We start from the raw sequence: 12,004 nt of genomic DNA, 5'->3' as shown, positions 1-12,004 counted from the left end.
GCATTTTGGTTGTCTGTTTCCTTTGACCACTTCAAAAATTTTACATTTTAAAACACAGTTTTTCCAGATCTAAGTGGAAGCCGTACTTCATCATCATGTCGAGGCCCAAGATGCATTCATCGGTAGTGTCTGCCACCAGAAACGTGTCCTCCAACTCCGAGTTTCCCGTTTCTACAGCACAAAAAACTTCTCTGTATACAATCGCCGTTTCTCCAGAAACGGTTCGAAATAGGTGTTTGCTAGATATTTCTTGCTTTGGATCCATTGCCGTATTTTGTCTAAAAATAGACCTAGTTGCTCATGTATCGATGGTAATCAAGCATTTACACAGATATATCTTTCCTTCCAACCAAAAATCATCTCGGTCATAATGTAGCTTTGGAACATGAATAATACTTCAAAGATCTCAACATTATTTCTATTTCTAACACCAGTATTGTAGCTTCCAACAATCGTCAAGAGTTTGTTTATCCGTAGGATCAAAATTTCCGATAGATGAACACAATTGCTTCAAACGCAAACTTTGTTAAATGTTTATTTGAATACCAACAATAATAGAAACAATTAACTAATCCAAGTAACTACATGAATCCCATTTAGGACTTCGTTTTCTCTGCTGGAAACCATGACTGTAAACCTGACTTGTGAACCTGGATGCACAGGACGTATTTATAGTCGGATTTTACAATCATAGATATTTTTTTACACCCTATGGTTTACAATCCAAAGGTTACAAATATAGCAAAGATAACAATTGAATAATAAATAATATAACGCATTTCGATCATTCCCGTGGTTATAAAATAAGTTTATGCCGTTTCATTAAAGTTCATGGCTCAAATTATAATGAATATTGATGTCACTACTGCTCTTGCTTCCAGAGTAGCGAATAATGGTAAAAGTAATTGTAATATAAAAAAAATTATGTCAGTCTGTCAATCAGTCAGACAATCAAGAATTATTTTTAATTTTTTAAAAAACTGATGGCATCAACTTTTCTTGTTAATTTTCATAAAAAATTTCTATCCGTTAGCAAATTGGATTTAATTTAACGTTTCCACCCCAGTCTTTTCTGTTTATTCAACCACAACGATTGACAAAAGCTCAAAGTTTAAAACCAAATAAGCCAAAAAAACAGAGAGTAAGTATAAATTTTTATTTTATGCCATAAAATTGCTGAATAAGAATATAAAAAAACGTTAAAGAATACAACTTTTTTACAAAATCGATAATTTTATTATTGAAAATTTTTAATTAAACTATAACGTTGAAAATACATTTAAAGTAACTTTATATTCTTCCTATATTAAATACTATAAATATTTGACTAATAATTTAAAGGTGCATAACTAAAAAAAAAAGTGGCACACAAAATATTTTTTCAAAAGCTTATTATGTATTGAACAATTTGTTTGTTAATTTATCTCAAAAATTTAATAATTTACATAAGTTTTCTATGTTATAGTTTGATAGACATTGTTTTGTGTAAACAAATAAACATCATAAAAATATAAAAATTCTTTATAATCAAAGCATATAGTTATCAAAAAACAAAAGAAATTATTAAAAAATGGCAATACCGTTTACATCGCCACCTGGATTTTTAGAAATGAACGATTTTTTGACAAACGTACCTCTAGCAAATGATGCAAATATTTTACCCAGTCGAATGGACATAATTCCAAATTTAGACATTCCACCTCCCGATTTTAATCCAATGTTTGGCTTGGAAGACAATTCAAAACTATTAGATATCAACACCCCTCTAGCACTTCCCAATTCATTTTCTCAAACTCTACCAGTCATACCTGCAGACTTGTTCTTACCTGATTTAAATAGATTAGAAAATCTTCCAGTTGAACACAACCAACCTTATGCTCCTTATTTGCCTCCTATCAGTCCACCTGGTCCACCATTCACACCAGATTTGAAGCCATTTTTCAATGAACAACCACAATTATCACCTTTAGTAACATCTCCAGTATTACCACTGACAACAGAAACAAATCTTCTTGGAGGCAATCCTACTTCAAATGCTGTATCTATTCCATCCAATTTTTTTCCTAACGACAATACGGACTCATTGAATCGGTATAAAAATAAATTATCGACTGCACGTCCTTCGCTGTATGATACAGTAGAAACAAAGTCAAAACCTTTAACTATTGATGGTGTCGTTGAAGAAGTATTGAAAGAAAAATCTAAAAAAGAAATTAAATTGGATAAACTGAACTTTAAATTAAAATTGTTAAAAGATATGGAAAGAGATTTATTAATGATAGATTTGATGAAATATGACATTGAATGTGAAAAAAGAAAAAAAAATTACCGAACAAGTAAATTGTTGAAAAAATATGGTTTATCAGGTATGGATTATCAAAACAATTGCAATTTGTCTTGTGCTAGTGCAACATGTTTTTATTCTCAGTGCCATCCGCACGTTTGCCACAACTGCACACCAGCACCAGCAGAATGTGGTTTTCAAAAATTTTCTGTTCCAGCATATCAGTATGAACATGCACAACCAAGAAAATATTACATTCGTAAAAGAAAGAAATATTTCTACGTTAATAATTAATTGTTAATAAATTAAACGATATTTTTTTAAAGATGACATTTTTGAAACTGAAAAACATTTGACAAATAAAATTATCTGATGTACTGGCGCTATCTTTTCTTACAATTATTCGGCGTAGCCAGGGTGCCGATTTTTTTAAATACTCCGCAAGTCGTATTTATCCAAATAGCCCTTTTTAAGCACATTTTAAACACTTACAAAAACATAATAAATGATGGTATGACATAACTCCAATTACATTGTTCTTTTCAACAATTACTGTTATTATGGCTTTTTTAATGAGAGTTTGCAAAGGCTTATTTTTCCATTATTTTTTAAAATCTTGAATTGATTCTTGATTATTTAATTTCATACATAATAATAATGCTTGGAGCTTTATCAATTTCTAAGCAAATATTCTAACAAATAGAGTGAAATTGTTTCCGATTCGATAAATTTGCTAAAATTTCCAATTATGGAGACCAACAAAGTTGCATGTCTTATAAAAGAACAATCATGATTCAGTGCCATTTTATTTTGTGTGTTTCTATATCGATTCACAATTCACTATTCGTTTATTTATCAAACCAGTAAAGAATTGACCTGGAGACCTGGAAGATTAAAAATCTTGTATCGGCCACCAGTTCAGAATATATGAAAAAATGGAAAATAATATATCATATCTAATATATATAGTTCTGATTGTGTCAAAAATTATAACAGAAAACCCTTATATTGAAATTCAATAAAAAAAATAACGCATAAAAAAATAACAAAATTAAAAGAACGACTCCTGATTTAATATATAAACAAAAGAAGATAACACCAAAATAATAACACTTAATATCTCGCAGTAGAAAAAAAATACCATAAAATCAAATTCATGACCAAATTTTTAAAATGATATAAACTGTTTGATTCTTGAATTATATTAGGTAATGTGTTCCACAGACGTATTGAAACAATTAGAACAGAATTAATAATAAAAATTGTTCTTGGTTTGGGAAAATAGATGGTTGGATAGTTTCTAAAATAATTTTGTATAGAATTAATAAAACTTTTAAAATATTCACTAAGATAAGGACATTAATTTAATTTATAAAGTTTAAAAAAAAACATAATGTATATAACATATGCAAATCTTCTACAGCCCAAATGTTTGAAGATTTATAATAAATACTTACACGATCAAATTTTTTTAAATTAAATAAAACTTTAAAAAAAATTTTTGATTCTATTTCAAAATATGCAAATGAAATTTTGGATTGTTACCCCAAATTGAAACACAATAAATAAAATACGGGAGAACTAATGTATTATATAAAGAGTAAAAAATAAAATTAGAAAATATTAACTTACGATGATAAATAATAACTATAATTTTTGATGCATTACAAGATATATGATTAATATGATTGTTTGATCTAGCCAAGACAAAGAACCATTAATAAAAAGATCCAAAAATTTTATAAATTTTATAGAATCAACACGATTAATACATATATCGCTAATAAGAATGGTGGAATCCAATAAACGGGTACGTATTGGAGGACCAAATAAAATATAGCCAGTTTTGGTTAAATTAAGTCTTTAATTATTCGAAGAAACCCAGTCATATATTTTCTTTAATTCATTATTTACAGTCAAGATAAGATTGTTAAAGTCTAGATCAGAGTGGAGAATGATTGCGTCGTCAGCGAAAAGAATAAACCTTAAAACATTGGATAGGTTCAAAGTGGTTGAACCGATGTTGAGTTGTTGTTAAAACCGGGAGACAGCCACCTTCAAATGATACCTCAGATTTCGATTTGATGTGTTGCAAGAAATCTTGAGCTGAGATTGACGAGACTGAAAAGTTAGGAGAAATATTTTTCCCAAGCAAGGTAGACACCATGTTCCATAGCTTTCTAGTATTTTGAGAGTTTGAGACAATCATCGATTGGTAATATATATATATATATCTTGAATCCAAAATGGTTTTTTAAACTTTTGAATTACTGTAATTTGAATTTAAAATTATTTTATATTTAATAATTTTTCTTTAGTTTCTATATATTTTAGTTCAATATTATAGTGAACTGTAAAAATCAAGCCACGGGTTGTGTGCTTGTTTGACACTTCGGCTCTGTTGAAAACAATATGAAAAGAAAGCGCTTTATGATGAAATATGAAGTGTAAATAAACTATTAAATTTAAAAACAAGTTGTCGATATGCAGAATATTTTATCCTTTATTTCCGGTTCAAAACCGAGTTCTGATAACAAATCAAAAGTTAAAAACCAATCAGATGAGGATAAAAGTTTTAAAAACAAATTCGATATTTTCTCGACAATCTTTTCAAAATCATCTGAAAACATCAATGATAAAGATAAATCACCAAGTGAGTCTCAACACCAATCGGCTAACAAAGAAAAGATGGAAAAACTTAGTCGGAAAAAAATAAATAGTTCTGGAGGTTTGCAAAATTTTCAATTTTCATTATTTAAACAACAATAAGAAAATAAATTATAATTTAAAGGTTCTTCTGTTTCGAGCAACAATGAATCAAAGCGTAGCAAATATAGAAACTATTCTTTCGAAAAAATTGAACAAAAAATAAAATTGATTAACACTTTGGAAAATGAAATAAAACATTTGGATAAAATCAAAAAGAAAGTTAAATCACGTTATTGTCAAAACGTATGCTATCCTTCAACTTGCATCTGCAATCCTAGTTCTTTTTATTGTGGATCAGGATGTTGCAATCCCAACTTTTGTAGTTTTGGTTGTTATGATGCTTGTTATAATCCTTGCTGCTGCACTGGGTGGGATTGTATTTGCACCAATTATGGTTGTCCTCTATGTCCATCAACGTCTGATGACTATTTTCTTATTGCTAATTATGCACCATTTTTTGGTTGCTCAAATCTCAACTGGCTGCGAACATCGTTGTAGCAATGGTATGTATCAACTACAACAATGAAAATCGTTCCATATTTATATTTTTAAATTCATGTTAACGATCTTTTGTTAACGATCGTTAACAATGTTAACGATCGGTAAACCATGGTGACCTTATTTGTCCACGCTACAGGACATCTGATTATGGGTTAAGGATGTTTTCAATTGCGTCTGCCAAAGTCTGGAACTCATTACCGGCTAATTTGAAGAATGTTAACGGTATCAGTCGTGATGTTTTCAAGAGCCGATTGAAACATCATTTTTTCATCAAAATGAACATAGATAGCGGTTCTGAAGATAACTCGACAGATGCGCTTATAAATGTTTTTCAATTCCATTTGATTTTTATTCTCTATGCAAATCTTAATATTACGTCACGAAGCATACAAAAACTTTAAAAATAACAAAATGTAGCATATAATGACTAATGTATCAAATTTTTGAAATTTATAAAAAAAAACTAACATTTAAAATGTTGTTTATATTTAAAAACGTTTTCAGTAATTAATCATGGCAGGCGCTGAAGTAAATTATAATACAATTTTATTTTGATTGCAAAAATTTTTCATATCTGTTTAGGTTAAATATGAATAAAAAATTAGAGTCAATAAATTGTTAAAAATGTACATTAAACAATTTACTTTTACCTCATCAATTATTAAATAATCACATAAACAACTTTCACAAGTTACTTTAAAAAAAGAAAATCATTTGCTAATTAACCAAAATAATATTCATTAAATAAACCTAGTCAAAATTGAAACAAACAGGTTGGACCCAAGATCACTATTCCTGGAAAAGAACGAAACGTTGAATATGAAATTATTGAAGTTGATGAAGAAACAGAAAAAGCACTACGGAAAAAAAAAGAAGACAAAATAAAAAAAGAAACAGAAGACAAAACACGAAAAGAATTTGATAAAATAAAAAACGAAAACGAATTACTGGAACATTCTAAAAATAGAAAAAACAGAAAAACAAATTATGGAAACAAAAAGTTGAATATCAAAGAAGAAAATGCTAAATGTGCAAATTTACAATTTTTATATTATTATTATTATTATTTATATTATAGCATGTGGATGAAAAACCAATCGAAACCTCAACACCCACAATTTATTCAAAATAATATAGTCATCAACACTAATGGAAAGTCAAAGATGGGGCCCTACTTGAGAAAATTGAGAAATTTAAACAAGCTGTGAAGTTTTTGGTCATTTATATGCGTGTGTGTATGCGTGAGTACGTTTGTGTATAATAACAAAAATTGGTACAATTTTATAATTTTGTAAAAGTTAGCGAATTTTGATGGCTCAGTAACATTTATATTTTTTAGATTTATGCAGTCGTTTTTGTTTTTAATTGTTATTGATTAAGTAAGTTCGTAAGATTATGCTTATAATTGCACTAAATTCCAACCGGTACGAATGAAATGTAGTAACACTACAAATCAAAGAAATTATACCGAGTAGTGCAATCCAGTGATGGTCAGAAACTCCACAAACATAAAAAGAAATATATATCTAAAAAACACTATAATGAAGGGCAAAAATAATTTTTGTTTCAACTAAGCGACCATTTATATCAATATTTTAAAAACTTACCAATAAATTTATATTTTTTATTTTATTTTATTGTTTTTTGTTTTTTATTTATAACAAATAATTCAGCGTCATTTGTACTTTTTTGTAATTCACAAATAAAAACATCAAATTAAGTTTTATCGCTTTATAAATTTTCAAAAAATTTATCGAGTAAAGTTGTAAAAGTTCGATAAAAAATTTAAACATTCGAAAAAACACATGACAGTTGAGATTAAAAATCACTCAAATTGCAATAATACATATTCACAAAAAATGGGCGATTCATCGGGAGCCATTAAAAAAAATGACGGCATTGGAGGACCGTTAGGAAAAGCAGAAAAAATAAATGAATTAGAAGGAGTTAAAAATTCACCCAATGAATTGAATTCTGGAAATCAACCTACACCAGGAGGAATGAAAAATACAACCGGACTTCCTGAAAAAACTGCAGGAGCAGGCGGATTTCCGGAAAGTATAGGTGGCGTTCAAGGAGGAATGGGAAACATAGGTGGTCCTCAAGGAGGAATGGGAAGCATGAGTGGTCATCAAGGAGGAATGGGAAACATGGGTGGACCGCAACAAGGAATGGGAAACATGGGTGGACCGCAACCAGGAATGGGAAACATGGGTGGACCGCAACTAGGTATGGGAAACATGGGTGGGCCGCAACCAGGAATGGGTAACATGGGTGGACCGCAACTAGGAATGGGAAACATGGGTGGACCGCAACCAGGAATGGGGAACATGAGTGGCTTTCAAGGAGGAATGGGAATTATGGGAGGTCTCCAAGGTGGAATGGGTAACATGGCTGGATTTCAAGGAGGAATGGGAAACATGGGGGGATTTCAAGGAGGTATGGAATATATGGGTGGATTTCCAGGAGGAATGGGAAATATGGGTGGATTCCAAGGCGGAATGGGAAACATGGGAATGGGGAACATGATTAGGCCACTTGGAGATATTAACGAAACAAGAAAAACAAAATCTACCAAAAAAAATTCGGAATCTGAAAGAATAAACAAAAAGAAAAAATTGAAACAAAATTCATCAGTTACCAAAAGTTTTATGAATAAATGCGAAAAGGAAATAATAAAAAAACAAAAAGAGTGTAGATGTAGCTATAAACCAAGAATAGTTTATGTTGGTGGAGGGCAACCAATGACCACATCTTGTCCTCTGCAAGATTATGTTTATATCGCTCAACCTCATTATCCGATTTTAAAAAATTACACGACATTTGGCTACCCTATCAACTTTTTTGGAAGATTTTATCAAAACCCCGCTATCGTCATTCATAACCGACTGTTTGCTCTATAAATAAATATAAGAAATACGCAACAGAAAAATTATTAATGCAACTGTATATGTTGGATATATATATATTTATATATATATATATGTGTGTGTTGTGCGTGTGTGTGTGTGTATTAAAAATAATTCTGGCTAATTTATTTTTAATATTTTTTGTACTTGACTGATTATATACAGATAGAAAATTTCAATATTTTATTGTTATCGATTATCTGAAATACTTAGAGCTCATCAATATAAGATACGCATTACGCATTGAGCTGTGTTAGATCGGAAGGGCAATGCTCTCGGTGGTTCGAGATTTATAGTGGCGTCAGACAGGGGTGTATACTTGCGCCGGATGAGTTCTTGGCCCCGATGGATTGGATAGTGGAGCGTTCTGTACACAAAGGTATGCTCGGCGCCACAAACGGCAGGAAGGTGTTCACGGACCTGGACTATGCAGGTGATGTCGCTCTGCTGGCAGAAATACGAGATGTTCTCATACTGTCGTTGGCTACTATGTCCGAGGAGGCAAAACTTTTTGGTTTAAAAATCAACTAAGACAAAACGAAAATTCAGGCAATCTCTCTGGGCGATCCGCCACCCGCGTCTATTTCTGTGCTGGGTAACGACGTACAGATTGTGAATTTGTTTCCAAATCTCGACTCCCAAATACACTCGTCAGGCAGTAGTGACGCTAAAATTTTGCGTCGAATTATCATTGTCCACGCGTGTATGAGGTCGCTGGATCGTGATATATGGCACTCGGGCATTTCAGTGACGACCAAAATTTGATTATATAACGGATACATCACCCCCGTGCTGCTCTATGGATATGAGGCGTGGTCAACTACTGGCGCTCATTTGAAGAGGCTAGACGCCACAGATCAATGGTGCTTGCGCAGGATCTTTTGTCTGACCTACCGCGATCGCGTCACAAACGTTGAGGTGAGGAAAAGAACACAACAACCCTCTGTTTTCTCACTCCTGTTCAATCACATAGCTCGTGCCAGTTTTATAGAGGATCATTTCCGGCTTTAAAAGCTGTCATAGACCGACCGCCACCGAAATAGACTCGAACGCGCGGCCGTCCAAAACAGTCATGGGTCCGCTCAGTGTAGAAGGACTTGTCCCTCATCAACTACGGTACTTACTCGGCCTGGAGACTTGCTCATGATCGCTTGAAATGGAGGCACCTTGTGAACACGGCAACGTCCCGTTATGGGGTACGCCCATAATAATAATAATAATTGCTCACACAGACTAGATTATACAATACAAGTTAACATGTTTTACAAACTGAACGATGACTGATCCCATTGCACGGGACTCTTACAGACATTTCAGTTTATACGGTATTATCGCATTTGTTATAACTGAATATTACATTCAAAATCAACACACAACAAGACAATAATACGAAAAAATCCTGCTTCTGAAACAAACAGCAGAAAACCCATAAGACGTTCAAATTCTGTAAGCTCTTTAATCTTGAAAAAAATCAACCAACAATAAACTAACAATAAAAATCAAACTTATTAATATCATTCAAGTTATTTCACCTGCTACAATAACTACAATAAAGAATCCACAAACTAATGATACATTATCCTTATTAAAATGTATTATTCTTATAAAACAGTTAAAAATAAAACACTCTCGATGTTAGGGGTTTTTAATGGTTAAAGGAGCATTCGTCCAAATGATGTTTCGCCCGAATGATGATTCGCTCGAACGATATGGAGATTCGTCCGATAATGTTTTCGCCGATAAAGTTTTCGCCTGAAGATGTTTCACCCGATAAATAGAATCGTCGCCCGATACATTTTTTGCCCAAAAACATACATCCATTCGTTTTTGTCCATTCTTTTAATAATTTTCTAAAACACGATGACATTGCAGTGTTTGGTACTAACCGATAAAAAAAAATCAATATATTGATAGTATCCTAATCAATTCTCCATATCATACCACCACTACCATCATCACTTCACTATCACTTCACACATTATTACAAACTCACACAAATCATTACAAGACACATCTACAATCTAAAAAGACAATAACTATTAAAATTCTTACAATCTACAGAGACAATAACTATTACAACTTATCAGCAAATTCAACACGAACGAACACACACATACGCGTGTATAGAAATATATATATATATATATATATATACATATATATATGTATATATATATATATATATATATATATATACATACAGGTGAAAGACATTAATTAATGCATTAATTTATGAAATCTACCGAATTTCTAGCATAGGATAGTTTTTTTATTACATTTCTCAATATTTCTAACCAAATTCTTGCCATCATTATTTATTTTATTAAAGTTAGAATAATATACAGTTTTCCAACTCATACTTAAGTGTATAAGGACCTATTTCGATTTTTCAATCATCTTGTTGCAGTTTATATAAGGAATTTGTATAACCCAGAACCAAGTACTTGTTGCAGTTTATATAGTTTATAATTTTATAACCCTGTACTTGTTGCAGTTTATAAAGGGATGAAGATGATTGAAAAATCAAAACAGGTCCTATACACTGGAGAATGAATTAAAAAATTGTATACTTTTCTAATATTCTAACTTTAATAAAATAAATAATAATGACAAGAATTTGGTTTTAAATATTGAGAAGTGTAATAAAAAACTAATTAACAATAGAAATTCGGTAGAATTCTTAAGTTACCATTATATATGGGGTGTTTCCATGGAGCTACATTCAAACCAAGGTCAAAACTGCATTCAAAACAAAGGCGTACCGATTAATCCAGTTCATTAAAATCTGTCCAGCGACAATGCAAGCCTCCTGATTTGGTATCGGATACACTTTCGGCCACTTGCTAAAATAGTCCGCTACAACCAGAATGTAACGGTTACCATCATTTGATTCAAAAAATGGTCCAGAAATGTCGATAGCAATTTTTTTGAAAGACAAACCAATATTATAAATTTGCATTTTATTTTGTAATTTTTTTTGGGACCTTTCACTGCAGCGCATGTACTATATATATTTTCGACACCAACTTTCACATCTCGAGTATAATCTCTTACGTATTCTGTCAAGCGTCTTATAAACTCCAAGATTTCTTCGATTTTATTCTTAGGCGCCACAATCTGCATGCGATGTTTTGATCCATCAGTTGATTCCCATTTTTGTTTGAGTAACCCATCTTCCAAATGCAAGGAGTCCCACTGAGGCCAGTAGCTTTTCAACGACGCACCAAACTCCGATATATCTTGCCATTCAGGTCGCTGCTCTGAATTTTTCCATGCAATGACATATTATAATAAGCGCTAGCCAGATCTACCAGTGCTTATCTTGTATCTACCATTATCTTTATTGTTCGTACATTTTCTGTTTGTACTTTCTCTTCCAGTCGACTGCAGTATTTGCGACCTAATAAACAAGGTTGAAGAAAAAAGAGCTTCGGTATTGTTGTGGGAGGTCCCTTTACGGTGCATAATTTTAAAGTCGTACATTTGTAATCGTTCCAACCATCGTGCTACTTTAACGAAGAAAAAATTTTTGTACCTAGAGGTACTTGTGGTAATTTTTCGTTGCCCTGACTATCGCTAGCAACTCTTTTCTGGTTACAAA

General features: G+C 31.7%; 3 protein-coding genes across 3 annotated transcripts; all 3 read left to right on the top strand.

Annotated features, from left to right (window-relative positions):
- Positions 1-1,570: 1,570 nt before the first annotated feature.
- HELRODRAFT_162997 (hypothetical protein) lies at positions 1,571-2,578 on the top strand (the record flags this gene model as incomplete). The annotated part of the gene is made up of 1 exon (XM_009025038.1): positions 1,571-2,578. One exon carries the CDS (start codon positions 1,571-1,573, stop codon positions 2,576-2,578), a length of 1,008 nt encoding a protein of 335 aa, XP_009023286.1.
- Positions 2,579-4,768: 2,190 nt separating this feature from the next.
- On the top strand, positions 4,769-6,702 carry HELRODRAFT_162996 (hypothetical protein; the record flags this gene model as incomplete). Its single annotated transcript, XM_009025037.1, has 3 exons — positions 4,769-5,012; positions 5,076-5,212; positions 6,268-6,702. 3 exons carry the CDS (start codon positions 4,769-4,771, stop codon positions 6,700-6,702), a joined length of 816 nt encoding a protein of 271 aa, XP_009023285.1.
- Positions 6,703-7,353: 651 nt separating this feature from the next.
- On the top strand, positions 7,354-8,397 carry HELRODRAFT_162995 (hypothetical protein; the record flags this gene model as incomplete). Its single annotated transcript, XM_009025036.1, has 1 exon — positions 7,354-8,397. The coding sequence occupies one exon, from the start codon at positions 7,354-7,356 to the stop codon at positions 8,395-8,397; it is 1,044 nt and encodes a 347-aa protein (XP_009023284.1).
- Positions 8,398-12,004: the final 3,607 nt, after the last annotated feature.

The sequence above is a fragment of the Helobdella robusta genome (assembly GCF_000326865.2).
Source record: "Helobdella robusta unplaced genomic scaffold HELROscaffold_4, whole genome shotgun sequence".
Classification (NCBI taxonomy): domain Eukaryota; kingdom Metazoa; phylum Annelida; class Clitellata; order Rhynchobdellida; family Glossiphoniidae; genus Helobdella; species Helobdella robusta.
The sequence above is the reverse complement of the archived record's forward strand: the minus strand, read 5'-3'. Positions and strand labels throughout refer to the sequence as shown.